The 13,443-nt window shown below is 44.6% G+C and overlaps 2 protein-coding genes across 3 annotated transcripts; both read left to right on the forward strand.

Annotated features, from left to right (window-relative positions):
- Nucleotides 1-569: 569 nt before the first annotated feature.
- Nucleotides 570-7,949, forward strand: ARL6IP1 (ADP ribosylation factor like GTPase 6 interacting protein 1). Its single transcript, XM_054213158.1, has 6 exons — nucleotides 570-682; nucleotides 2,877-3,010; nucleotides 4,763-4,882; nucleotides 5,791-5,908; nucleotides 6,556-6,640; nucleotides 6,839-7,949. The coding sequence occupies exons 1-6, from the start codon at nucleotides 647-649 to the stop codon at nucleotides 6,955-6,957; spliced, it is 612 nt and encodes a 203-aa protein (XP_054069133.1). The 5' UTR covers nucleotides 570-646; the 3' UTR covers nucleotides 6,958-7,949.
- Nucleotides 7,950-8,495: 546 nt separating this feature from the next.
- Nucleotides 8,496-13,175, forward strand: RPS15A (ribosomal protein S15a). 2 transcript variants are annotated; one of them, XM_054213159.1, is made up of 5 exons: nucleotides 8,496-8,619; nucleotides 9,796-9,933; nucleotides 10,126-10,205; nucleotides 11,719-11,804; nucleotides 13,040-13,175. In XM_054213159.1, the coding sequence occupies exons 2-5, from the start codon at nucleotides 9,801-9,803 to the stop codon at nucleotides 13,131-13,133; spliced, it is 393 nt and encodes a 130-aa protein (XP_054069134.1). In that variant the 5' UTR covers nucleotides 8,496-8,619; nucleotides 9,796-9,800; the 3' UTR covers nucleotides 13,134-13,175. The 2 variants fall into 2 exon arrangements, with proteins under 2 accessions (XP_054069134.1, XP_054069135.1); XM_054213160.1 differs by lacking the exon at nucleotides 8,496-8,619 and adding an exon at nucleotides 8,845-8,997.
- The last annotated feature ends 268 nt before the right edge of the window (nucleotides 13,176-13,443 follow it).

Consider the following 13,443-nt stretch of genomic DNA (forward strand, 5'->3'; position numbering starts at 1 on the left):
TTCTCCATCAGAAGGCTCTGCCTAGAGCATAGGACACGTATGCACGCGGTGTATCTCAAGGTAGCATTTTTTAGACAGCACAGCACGTTCTATTTGTTTGCATCCTAATAATCACACGTTCAGCTTATACGGGTCAGGCTTTTTCAAACAAAAGCCTTATCCTTATAAGTCCTGGTGGGGAAGTGACTGCTACCATCCCTGTGCCGACGCCTGGGTTGCCGGCTCGCCTTCCTCGGTCCGCTGCCGGGCTTCCTCACCGCCCGACAGGCAACAGCCGGCGCCACACCTCCGCCAACGCTCGCCTCGGGCCCGGCTCGGCCCAGCCTGCCAGCCCCTCTCCCACCAGGGCCGCCCGCCGCCGCCCCGGCCCATCCCGCCTCAGCCGCCGCCGCTCCTGCCGCCGCCGCACTGCGACGGAGGAGGGAGGGGCGGCGCGGAGGCCCCACGCTGATTGGTCGGCTGTCGCTGTTCGAATCTCACCAGCCAACCGACTGTCGATGGAGCGCGACGAAAGCTCGGGGATTGGCCCGCGCTGCGTTTCGAGAAGGCCAATCAGGGTGCCGAGAAGGGCCGCGGAGGCTATAAAGGGCGGCGGGCGGCGCGATGCGGGAGGGCGCGGCCGGCGGCGGTGTGAGGGCGGTGCAAGATGGCGGAGGGTGACAACAACAGCGTCTACCAGCTGGTAAGGGCGGGTGGCACGGCACCGGGCGAGTACCCCCTCCTGGGGCTGGCGCTGGGGAGCTGCTCTGCCTCCCAGTGCATGAGGAAGGGCCGGCGGCCGCTCGGCCCTGCGGGCGGCTGAGGGAAGCGGGGGAGCCGGGCCTGCTCGCGGCTGGGGCTGGCGAGGGCCGCCTCGCCCCCCGAGGTTGTGAAACGTGGGGGAACGGCCTCCCTGTGCTCGCTTTTGCTTCTGAAAGGTTCCCGTGTAGGGATCGGCTTATGCCTGAGGGCCCGGCGGGGGCTGGGTCTGAGAAGGCGCCGTCCTGGCAGCGGGCACGGCTGCTACTGGCAGGCCGGAGCTCATAACAGTGTCTGGCTTTACCTGATGTGCAGGGCTCGCGTTTAATATTCATGTCTTTGTGTTTCAACAGCCTTTGGCTGTATTATCGAATGCTTCAACGATGCGAGAAAATGGCAAGAGCTGGGCGATTAGCCTAGCCTAACAGATATGTCAAGGGTGGGCTTGAATACTTAAAAACTTAAATAAATACTAGCATATGTATGTTTATGTCTGTAATGTTAAACGGCTGCTGTAAGAAATGGGAAGATCAGAGTAAAAGCATGTGAAGGGGTTGAAGAAGGGAAGCTTTTGGATGCATTATTGATCGGTGCTGTTTCTTGCAGCAAGAGGCTGTACAGCCTGGGAGACGCAAACTCTCCATAGCGCGGAGGTGCGGATTTCTGCAGAAAAGTGCACAGAACTGTAGTGCTAAAACCAAGTGCAGTGCTCGGGAGGGATGCCCCTTTCGGAGCAGAAGTTCATGTTTATGGAAGCTTATGTTGTTTGATTAATGAAAAAGCACTTTTGATGGATGGGCTCTGGAATTCAGTGGTGTTGACAAAAGCTGACTCAAGCTTTCTCTACCTGGCCCAGGGGGAAAACAACTTACAATAGTTGTCTTCTAGGCTGCCAGAGACAGGCTGCTATTAATAACACTGTTATAGTCCAGTCTCTTTCCCAGTAAATTTTCTCTTGGTTATGATGTTAAATGCAGACAGCCAGAGGTAATAAAGCAAAACAGTTTGCCATAAAATGTATTCTGGACAAACACTGCTTATTTTTGCTCCAGGTGACAGTTTGTGTTTATAACATGAAATAGATATGATAACTGGACGGTGTTCAGCAGCATGTTAGATAGTTTTCCACTCCTTTTTTTTGTCCTGACCTGTAGTTTTCAAATAGTTTCCAATGGTATTGTATGAGAAAATTGTCTTTACTATGGTAGCTTTACTCAGCTGTCCTTGTTATTCTAGTGGTGTCAGGCTTCTGATTTGAAGTAAGCGTAGCACGCAGTTGAGAGTGAAACCTGCTCTGCTATCTCTGCACAGCACATATGCAGGTCTTGATGACTTTTCGCCTCTTACTGCTTGAGTAGTGATCGGTTCTGATCGTGGTTACCTGAGTTCTGTCATTTCTGAGATCCCTTGTCCCACTGAGGGGAAACTATTAAGCCATGTTAAATGTAGAACACCTCAGGTGAACTGCTTAGTGAGTTGATGCCAGAGCAGATAGGGCCACCTTGCAGAAGATGGGTAGGGAGGAATGTAGGAATAATGTAGGGAGAGGAGTTTAAAGGCTGCCAGATCACTGTCTTGGGCAATCTGTGGAAAAACTGTCTTTGCTGTCCAAATGTGATCAGTTGGGTAACTTTCCTCTACTGTGGATTCTGAGTTCTTATCTATCTTCCACGTAATAAAAAACTGGCATTGGACAGCAACTAGAAATCTTCAGTTTAAGATAGTAGAGTTGTCTTTGAAAATACATATATTTTAAATAGTTCTCGTGTTGCAATTTTCCAGATGTTGATGCTGAAAACTTGAGAGGCTTTAAAACTTGACTTTCTACTAATCTGGGGGGAGGAAGTATCATAAATGTGAGATTAGGGGAAAACACCTTGGCAAAATCTAGGAGGAGGTAGCATTTGGTCTAATAACATATGCTGCTACTTTGTTAGGATCTTGACTGTTTTAAAGTATCACTGCTGCAGTTTTATAACTCAGTATAAAACTTAAAATATTATTAGTAATCTAATTACTCAGAAAGGTTTGCGACTGGGGTCTTTAATTATGACACTTTTTTTTTAGCTACTTTGACTGTGGGAATTCATTTGATACTCCGGTTAGTAATTAAAGAGTTTTCTCCTCTTTTTTTCTAGGCTTCAGAAACTGCTAGCTTGGAAGAGCAGTTGCAAGGATGGGGAGAAGTGATTTTGCTGACTGATAAAGTTCTTCGCTGGGAGAGAGCCTGGTTTCCTCTGGCGCTGATGAGTGTTGTTTCCTTTTCTTTTCTGTAAGTAGCTTGTGGAGGGAGCCTAGGACAACACTGCACTTTGATGGCAGGTAGCAAAGCTGTTAAATAAATTAGTAAGACGTCTTTAAAAATCTAATAGGAAGGCTGTTACTCCAGGTTCTGTTTCTGAATGCGTGTGAACTTTCTTGAAAACAAAAACCTTAAGTACAGGAAGTAACACAAGTCACATCCTGCTCAGAGGGGAAGAAGTGCTTTCTGCAAAAGCTATTTGCCAGCAGTGGTTGTTGTGGCTTTTTACTGTGCTCAGCTGTATGTTATTCATTGGTGTGTTCATATTCTGCCCTCATCCTTTGTATCCTGCTTCTTAGTCAAGTCTGGTTATCTCCTTTGGCTTTTTTCCCCAAACCAACAGTAATATTGTTTTGGAAAATGTGTTTCCATAGGGCAAACTTTCCTATTCTGCATCTCTGGTGGGGTGTTTAGGATGAGTTCAATGGGTTTTGCACAACTTGGTTTTTTTACATTCTCTGTGCCATCCTTTGAGAAAGGAGGAGAAGGAAAGACTGCAGGTAACCTTCAGTCAACAGGATGGGAGGATGTTGCCCGTCTCTGGATTGGAGATACAGAACTGGCTTGCTGGAGGCACTTGTACATGCTTTTACCTAACATGGTAGTAGTCAAGATGACCCCAGCCTGCCTTGTACAGATAAGTGTCCACGGCAGCTGTGGAGTTGGGCAGTTGCATGTGTTTTTGGAGTAAGGAGAAGAGGGGAGTTACCAAAATAAGCGTTGAACCAGGTGAGGTAGGGATGATTGGTCTTCTGAATAGTATAAATTTTATGGTCTTCAAGGGAGGTGAGGAGGATGGAAATCAAATGAAACTGAAAAGTAACTTTTAAAAGAAGTAATTGCATGAACTTCACCGTATTCTGTTATAAATTCTGTTATTGCAGCAGGAAAGACCTTGTGTTGAATAGTACTTTGAGGAAGTAGACAGAACTACTTCAGATTCTGAATTGGTACTTCATCAAAAATGAACTTGGACATTCAGCGCAGTAGCACTGTGACAGATGTATAGAAAGACTGGCCCTGCAATGGACTGCCATTTCTTTACTTATTATTTCAATGTTCAGGAAGTTCTGTTAAGTGCAGATAAGTAGCATGGGGCACAGCTGAGCATTAACAGACACTTAAAAGATGAACTAGCTCTTGTCCAGTACCCATACTGCTGCATTTGAGTGATGGCACACTTCGTATGTAAAAGCACAACACTGTCCTAATTGGAGGTTTACGGCTCCTTGTCCAGAACAGGTTTGGTTAGCTCTCACAGGTGAGGCAGAGCAAATGACAACCCATATGGATCTGAATGCTGTGACTTATTTAAGAACCAACAAGATTAGAGCTTTCACCCTACCTGGTTATTTCACATGTTCACTCACTCATCCTCATCTTGCAGTCAGCGTTAAGTTTGGTAGATGTCAACTTCTGAGAGAGCAATAATGAATTTTTCCTTCTGCTGAACTTCATACTATGCTTGCTGTGTTGTAGCATTTTCTTATCTAGTACGTTAAGAAAATTGAATTTTTTTATCTGTATATCTTTGTAATAATTGTTGAAGTACTTAAACCTCTTCTTATTAGTAATAGGAGCAAATACAAAATCTTTTGAGGTTGGGCAAGAGGGTAGGTCTACTGTTTGAAGTCCTGAGCCAATCTGAAGAGGTAACTAAATATGTCTATTATTTTGGAGTCTGAGCATCCAGAAATCATTTCTGTTATCTTCTTTCTGCAGAATGATCTACTACTTGGACCCATCAGTTCTTTCAGGTGTCTCCTGTTTCGTTATGTTCCTCTGTTTGGCTGATTATCTTGTTCCTGCTCTTGCACCTAGAATCTTTGGCTCTAATAAATGGTGAGGAAAGCTTGAATTAAAACAGTTACTTGAGTGTAAATAAATCATGAACTTTATCAAAATGGATATCTGACTTGTAAATTTAAAATGATTACTTTTTAGAGTCACTGTAGTAAGAAATTGGCAATCTATAATATGTGAATTGAGGACACTAGTAAGATGTCCTTCATCGTTCTTTTTTTCTGAAATGTTACTACTACAACATATCTTTATTATTCCTTCTCTTCTAGAAAAATAAAATTTTTGTCAAAGGAGTAGGCACATTCTTTACTCTCCATTAAGGATGCTAGTTATTTCTGCTGAACTAGTTTTTAGTAATTAATGGGTAATAGATACCGAGAACTAAAATTATGAAGGGTATTGGATTATATGTTCGGAAAGAGTGGCAGTAGTAAATACGGTGAAGGAGAAGAGTAATGCGGAGAATAGGAATGTGATTGAAACAGATTTGAAGAAGGGTGAGGCTTATGTAAAAACAGTAAGCTGGAGAAGAACCTTATTTAAACTAAATTTTGAGTTAAAAGTAAATTTTAGTGTAGCTGCTTTAAGACGACTAGTGGATAAATGTTCTCTAATAATGAACCAACATAAAAGCTAAAGTAATACACGTGGGTATTGGGTGTGTATGACTTGCGTGTATCACACTGGTATCAGATTGAAATCAGTGGTCTTCTGGTTTGGATGCGGTTGCTCTTTAGGAATCAATTTAAGAGAGTCAGCGTACAGAAAAATTACATGGGCAATTGCATTACAATGCTCAATAAAGATAAGGTCTAAAACTAAGCGAAGCAATTGCCAGGATAAGTACTGGATAAATTTTTACTGCTGGAAAAATACTGTGGAAGATTTTTTTAAATTTTAGATGAAATCTTGAATTCTTATTTCTGTCTTTTTTTCTTCAATAAAAGGACTACAGAACAGCAGCAAAGATTTCATGAGATTTGCAGCAACTTGGTAAAATCTCGTCGCCGAATTGTTGGCTGGTGGAAACGTCTCTTCACGCTGAAGGAAGAGAAACCTAAAATGGTATTGAGTTCCAGGAATTCATCTCAATCGTCTTAAGATTTTACTTGGTTTGTTTTGTCTTAAGTATTTTAGCAAGGCACATGTCTGAGTAAACTGGCATTCCAAACCAAGAACCATCGGTTCTGGCTGTGACTTAGTGCCAGTCGCACATCTTATTCAAACCTGGAGTGGCAAGATACATGACTTAAAACTCGCAATACCCTTGATATTAAGATAAAGCTAAAGTTGGTTTCTTTGGATAAGTTAATTTTTGGAAACACAGCTTCTTTCCAGTGTACACAAACTGTCTGAAAAGCTAGATCTTAGTAATGTGTCAGGTACAGGAACTACTGAGTTTACTGTCCTGAAAACAGCTTCAGGTACTGTGCGAGGCTGAAGTGTCAATGGGGATGGCGTAGTGCGACTCAAAGGGATATGTGGACAGAAAAGAACTGCCATCCTGTAAAACTGGTGGTCTGAAAATAAATGAGAACATACAATTGTAGACTCTGTAATCTCAATTTTAATAAGCCTATGCGTAGGTATCGCACATGGAAGAGCCAGCAAACTTCAAGTTAGTTTTAAATGTTGAAGTGTTGCTGGATACGGAAGAGAAGGAGGAGAGTTCCCAACAGATCTGTGATAACTGTTCCCTTTTCATTTTTCAGTACTTCATGACCATGCTTTTCTCTCTTGCGGTGGTTGCCTGGATTGGACAGCAAGTTCACAATCTCTTTCTGACCTATCTTATTGGTAAGTATGCAGCATGCAAAAAAGAAGTAATTTTTTTGTTAGCTGCCTGAAACGATGTGAGGGTTTGCAGGGGTTTATTTTTCAGTTTTCAAGCAGTTAATGGGGTTTAAGGGAAGCATGGAATTGCAAGGTAACAGAAGCTTGTTAAAGGAATATTAAGTAATTTCCCCCCCCCCCTTTTTTTTTTTTAATCTCTAGTAAGTTTCTTGCTGCTGTTTCCTGGACTAAACCAGCATGGGATCATTACAAAGTATGTTGGAATGGCGAAAAGGGAGATAAACAAACTTCTCAAGCACAAGGAAAAGAAAAATGAATGAAGACTTAACTGCTGTTCACTCCTGTAAAAGGTTTCCTTGGGAACAGTTTTGAGAATTAACATATAATTAAGATGATAGAAGTTGTATCGCTCACTGGCTTTTTTTTTTTTATTGGCTCCCTGATGAAGTGAAAATGTCACTCTAGCAACTGCTGTGGGTTTGTGTCTCTGGCTGTGCTTGACTAAGGTTCTGCAGCTGATCTTAGAGGGAAGATGCTGATCTTAGAGGGAAGATCCTGACCTTTGGTGTACGGCGCTTATTAAGTGTCTTCACCAAACTAAGAGGCCCTGTAAATAAATACCCCGACTCAAGGAACAGCAGAATTGTAATGCGTGATAGCATTTCTGTAACTGTGGTAGTTTCACTGATCATTAATTTGTAGCTACAGCAAGTATGAAAGGCAGTTCTGAAAGCTTACACTTCTTGGAGGCTTATTACTACTGATCCTTGCGGAAGGAGGACAATTGGCTGAATAAGAATGATCGTGGCTGAGGGTGCATACCCAAAATTGCTGCAGAAGGTGGTCCCATTGTCTCACTGAATCCATTTGCTTTTTTTGGCTGCATATACCAGATTATCTGTTGACTAAGGGTCTGGAATATATAAATTTGTAGTTCAGTTATTTAGCTGTAGCGTAAATTTCAACTCATTGCACTGAGACTGTAGAAAATGAGTTAAGGTATGTGTTACCTTAACAGCCGATTGTTCTGAAAACTGCTGTTGTCGTGGAGCCATGTAGCACGTTTGGTTTTATGAATGTTGTTGTCTGTATACAAAATCACCTTGAATATGCTAGATTTGTCTCTGTAAATAAGCCTGTCTGAATTGTTTGTGCTTTTCTATGACTTCTCCCTTCTTTTTTAAAAACTGAATTTTTTTCTTTAAAAAGCTGAAACCTGTGTTAATGCATTTTAAAAGTTTACTGTTTTAAAATGAACTTTCTTCAGTGTCTATTGTAACTGTCGAATAGGTAAATACAGACTAAAGAGGAACTTCGTGAAGTCTTGCTCTTTGTGGACGCACAGACGGTTGTGTAAATGCGTGTGTCGGTCGAGAGCGGGAGCTAGGGGTGGCGTGTCGCTGGCAGGAAGAAATGCGGGGTGTGAAGAGCCGGCCCCCCCGCCCCTCACCGATACCCGTCCGTGCTGCGGCACCCGCGGCCCCCCCGCCCCTCACCGACGCCCGTCCGTGCTGCGGCACCCGCGGCCGCTCCTCCTTTAAGTCACGATTGGGTATGAACCCGGCCCCTCCGCTCGGTGCGGCCTTGCTCACCTCGCCCCCTCCGCTCCCTCGCGGTGCGGAGTGGCCGCGCTCTTTTCCCGCGTACGTGGCCCCGTTAAAACTCCGGTGAAAAGCAGCGATATTAGGAATTCCTCCGTTGTCCTCCGCTGAACCCCGTTTTCAGGCGCCGCCTCCTTTCTGTCCCTCACGCCGCGCCGTAGGGCCGCGCGCTGCGCAGCGTCTATGTTGCCATAGGAACCCGCGTCGGGCCGTCGCTCCGGAAGTGCGATCTGCGGCTCTCGGCCAATGGGGATGGCCAAGGCTGGGACGCCAAGTCTCGCGAGATCTGTCCGGGCGCCGCGCGCCACCTCGCGCCCATGGCCCTCCCATAATCCCGCGCGGGCGCCCGGCCTCTTCCTTTTCCGCCATCTTGCTGCACCGGTGAGTTGAGGGGTGCGGCGGGTCCCAGCCGCCATCCGCCGCCTCCCGGCCCCATCCGCGCCCCGCCGTCGCCTTCAGCCGCCTCGCCGGGGCCCTGAGGGTGCACCCGACCGGCCTGGCTCGTTTTGAGCCATCGGCGCCTCCCCTAGTGTTCTCCGGAGCCTCCGGAGTGCAGGGTGGGGGAAGCGCCCTCCTACCCGTGGCTCCGGTCTCCACAGAGATGCGAGGAGGGAGCCGGGGGCGCGGACTGGCGCGGCGGCCGGGCCCGGGCTTGGGCCGGTGCGGTGGGAGGCTGGGCCGGGCAGGGCGTGGGGGAGCCGGGTCGCGGTGTCTGTGGACTGCGGGGAGTGAGGATCGTGCGGCGCGGCCCGGGAGGAGGTAGCGGAGGGCTCGGGGAGCGGGTGGTGGGCCGGGCCCTGGGCGAGGGGGCGGCCCTCGGGACGGGGGGGCGCTGTCCGCGTTTCCCCCGCGGGCAGAAATTACCCAGGCCTGCTCGGTTGGGGGTCCCCGGCTTAGTGGTAGCAGCCCTCGTGTGCCGCAGGACGCGTCCAGCTCGGGAGTGGCCCTGTGGCCCGGGTCGGGGGACCTTCCCGTGTGGGTCCGCCAGCACTGGCTCTGTTAGTAAATGGGGCCGCGGTACCGAGCGTTGTCATGCCTTGTGGTACTTGGGGGGCTTGTGTCTTTATCCCTGCAATGCAAGAGCTGATGCCCAGTTTCCTTTCCAGAGTGCTGTGTTGCACTTGCATCCTGCAGGTTTTTGCAGATAAGTAAGCTGGGCAGTATCTGTTACGTTTAATACCATCTATGACCTAGTTCTTGAAGAGTGCTAATATTGCATAATTGGGTTTTAAGGTTCAAAATGATTCACCTGGAAAAGGCATCACACTGATGAAATGTTGTCTAGATGGTGGTGTCTAAATATTTGTGTATGTGTGTTGATAAAGCCAAGTTTAAATCACTGTGTCAGACTTCCTGACTTGTCAGTATAGTTGTGAATCCGTTTGAGCATACCTGAGTATGTGATTGATCTGCTTTTTAGCCTAAGAGTGCTTTTTTTAAGGTTTGATGTAACTTTCAGAGCTTTTAGGTCTAAAATTAGACTTAAACACAGTGCACTGCTCAATATTTCTGTGCTGAAAAGCTGGTGTATGTAACTGCCTCTCCTTTTCCCTGCAGGCACCATGGTGCGCATGAATGTTCTAGCCGATGCTCTCAAAAGCATCAACAATGCAGAGAAACGTGGGAAACGCCAAGTTCTCATTAGGCCGTGCTCCAAAGTAATCGTCCGGTTTTTAACTGTGATGATGAAGCACGGTAAGTCTGGAGCGCACAGCACTGACTTTTTTTCTCATTTATGGTTTCTGTGACTGCTGTTGTGTTAAGGTGTTTTGTGACTAAAAGTAAATCAAGAGGTTTGGACTGATTCGGTACAACATAGTTAATTGAGTTGTATTAATGTAGCTAAGTATTATATATTTGATTTGTCTGTTTGCTAATCTTTTGTAGGTTACATTGGTGAATTTGAGATAATTGACGATCACAGAGCTGGGAAGATTGTTGTCAATCTCACAGGCAGACTCAACAAGGTAGGATTCCTCTTCCTGAATTCAGTTCCTTACAAAGGTATTTAAATGAGACTTTTTTTTTTTAATGTTTACTCCATTTCTGAAATAATTACTAGTAAAGAAGGTGGTATTTATGGGATCCATGTAAATGGGAGTAATGTGGGTGTTATCAGTGGTTATTAAATGTTTGCTAATTTTTCTGGATTGATAATGGTACAGTTGACTAATTAAATTTCTTTTAAACTCTGAATATGTAAGACGCGTTCTCAGGGAAGTCTGCTTGCAAGTGCTGCGTGTTTCTCTCTTTAAAAGCTTTCTGGCTACCTGGTGATTTCTCAGTTTCTTTGATGTTTAAGCTATCTGGAAGACTTGTCTTAAGAGATAGAAACTGAGTTGCTTTCCAGTTGATGTTTAATACCTGTAAATGTTGAGAAGACAAACCTCATGCCGCTAGATGGGCTTTACTTGCGGTTGAGGGAAACCTGAATGTTATGTTAATTGGTGATTTTTAAGTTCCTGGGGCCTAGGAAGTATTCATGTGTGTTTTGGACATTTTTAAAACACTTTTGTCTCAAAATACTGAGCTGTGTAGTTCTGTGATGACTTGTTATGCATCATTGTTTCCAATTAAGCTGTTCAAGTGAGAGGTGACTCTTTAGTAAAGAAATAAAAAAATTACTTGGTCAAAATAGGTTGGGTGGTATCTCCACAATGAAAAAATATTGCAGCTGAAAATTGCTTGAGTGTAGTAGGCAGAGAATTCTGACACCACCCAAATTACTAGTGTTATGTGTCTGTAATAAAAATACTGTATGTCAGGTATGAGTGTAGTGTTCCTTGAGCTCTTCTATGATGATTTTGTCACAGATCTTCCAGGGTGCAGCTCGATATAACGTTTCTCTCAATAGTTGAAATAAGGGAATAGTTGATTGTTTCAGAAAAATGTCTGTCAGTGGCAGCAAGGTATGCTGTTTTGTTCTTGGTACTTATTAAGATGATTGGATCCAGTGAGGTAACTGGGGGTGGTAGTGGTGGTCATGGTCAGTACGTAATAGGGTTAACTTGAAAACTTCAATGACTTGCTGCTTGTTAGTTTTTCCTTGTGTAAAATCTACAGGTATTTTTTGCTAGCTCTGTGTGATGATTAGAAGTAGAATGTCCCTGAGTAATCACAGGATTTTTGATGATAAAGGATGCTTAATAATGTTTATAGTGTGCTTTTGTGCTCTCCCAGGTCTAGCCATTAGTTTGTTTAGGTTCAGCAGCAGTGTCAGTCACTCTGTTTAGGCGAGGAGGAGGAGGCAAGGCTAAGGAAGTAGCAGCTGAATAGCTGTGTGCGCATCTCGGCTTACCTGAGAGGAAGCGCTCTTTCCTATTATGGGTAATGGAGCGTGCTTCTTGGTACTCTAATCTTTTGCTGCCAAAATTATATTAATTGCAGTTGTTAAATTTTCTCATCCAGTACATCGGAATGACAAATGTGCAAATCCTGTTTATAAAGGTCTTCAGTTTGTAATGGAATTCTGTTTTACAGTGTGGTGTGATCAGTCCCAGATTTGATGTTCAGCTGAAGGATTTGGAAAAGTGGCAGAACAACCTACTGCCTTCACGTCAGTTTGGGTAAGTATGGAGAAGAGTAAAATCTGTCTTGTACGTAAAAATGTTGGGTTTTTTACTACGCTTTCATACTGCCTGAGTTAACTTGCCTGATGCCTTTCCTTTCTGATCAGTCTGGAGGTCGAAAAATCCATCTTCCATATAAATGCCCTTTTAACCAGTTTTAAAGGGGCACTGCTAATCAAAGACCTGTTTTTGCTTGGCTTTGGTAAATACTGGTTTCGCCATATCTATCTACAGTTTACTTGTAAAATAGGACTTTTTATCTTACGTGTTTTAATTTTATTAATGTCCATTTACAGATGGGGAGGAGTCATGTAGTTACAAGGTCACTAGAAGTAGGTCGTACTACTTCAATTTAAACGTCCTGATTGTGTATGAGTTGTTTAGATATTAAGCGATGAGAGACTCAGAGCCTCTATTAAACCTGCACACACAGAAAATCTTACTGTGCAGTATGTTTTTCCTTCCCAAAATTCACTGAGTCAAGAGTAATAAATCTCAGTGCAGCAGGATGACAGAGCTGGAAGAGTCTTCAGGGGCTCAGCCAGCCTGTCCCATCAAAGGCAGGGTGAACAGTTCCTTGTCATTTCTGCTCTTAAAGCTCCAGTGATGAGCCGCTTGCTTTAGCTGTACCGATACAACTTACTAGTGTGTGTTGTCGTATCGAGTTTTAAGAGTATTTATAGAGTGGTGGGACAAGAGGTTCTCAGGCACGAAGCTGTGTGGATGAAGTGTGCTGAGAATCCCAGTGTTGGCATTAGCAATGACTAAGGCTGCTTCAGTTGTCGATCCAGATCCTTATCTGCATCTGTGCGCAGTGTTCAAAACACCGAGATGGAGTGCTCCGAGGTGAGGAGCTGTCTGGCACCATGGCAACTCTACCTGCTCTGAAGAAAAATGTCTGCTTAAAATAGGCGCAGACTTTGTGTAGATAGAGTTGCTGCTGCTACAACAGCCAAACTGACTTTACAGTGGGAACATGATGGAGAACTTCTTGCTGAGACTGAGGCACATATTTGGGGAACGGAAGCCTATAAATGTCCTTTGGGTGATGCAGGGCTGTACTCGTGAACGGAGTTTCTTTTTCATCATCTAATAATCTGATCTTAGTTGTGTTAGGCCCATTCTTACAGAAACAGGTGGTACTGTTGTAACACAGAATTGAAGTTAGTGCTGTCAACTCTGCACGAGCATAGGACAAAACGATAAACTGAGTATCTGTTCTTTCTTTACAGGTACATTGTACTGACAACCTCAGCTGGCATCATGGACCATGAGGAGGCTAGGCGAAAACACACAGGAGGCAAAATCCTGGGATTCTTTTTCTAAAACTTGTAAAAAAAGAGGATACTAATAAATTGTTCAAATGGACTCTGGTGTTTCCAGTCGGTATTTTAATGACTTCTAACGCTACCTGTGATAGTGCTTGTAACAGACGGCTCTTCAGTAGTGCTTAAGTTCCATCTTTACTGTAAATAATGTTCGGGTTCCGCACCACCTGTGGTCACAACTTTTATTTCTGTTAATAATATAACATACTTTCAATAATTACCACTTGAATGACAGTTACAGGTCACCCTACGGAATAGCCTTAGCAGGGAAACTCTAATGTTCAACTACGTACTCGGCTGTCACGTGG

Source organism: Rissa tridactyla, chromosome 8, assembly GCF_028500815.1.
Source record: "Rissa tridactyla isolate bRisTri1 chromosome 8, bRisTri1.patW.cur.20221130, whole genome shotgun sequence".
Lineage (NCBI taxonomy): Eukaryota > Metazoa > Chordata > Aves > Charadriiformes > Laridae > Rissa > Rissa tridactyla.

What these genes read in the sequence shown, in the direction of transcription:
- RPS15A (XM_054213159.1), top strand. Translation starts at nt 9,801, where the DNA reads ATGGTGCGCATGAATGTTCTAGCCGATGCTCTCAAAAGCATCAACAAT. An exon ending in AACTGTGATGATGAAGCACG is followed by an intron (nt 9,934 to 10,125) that starts GTAAGTCTGGAG and finishes AATCTTTTGTAG; the next exon opens with GTTACATTGGTGAATTTGAG. An exon ending in CTGCCTTCACGTCAGTTTGG is followed by an intron (nt 11,805 to 13,039) that starts GTAAGTATGGAG and finishes CTTTCTTTACAG; the next exon opens with GTACATTGTACTGACAACCT.
- ARL6IP1 (XM_054213158.1), top strand. Translation starts at nt 647, where the DNA reads ATGGCGGAGGGTGACAACAACAGCGTCTACCAGCTG. An exon ending in ATCTTTGGCTCTAATAAATG is followed by an intron (nt 4,883 to 5,790) that starts GTGAGGAAAGCT and finishes CTTCAATAAAAG; the next exon opens with GACTACAGAACAGCAGCAAA. An exon ending in AGGAAGAGAAACCTAAAATG is followed by an intron (nt 5,909 to 6,555) that starts GTATTGAGTTCC and finishes TTCATTTTTCAG; the next exon opens with TACTTCATGACCATGCTTTT.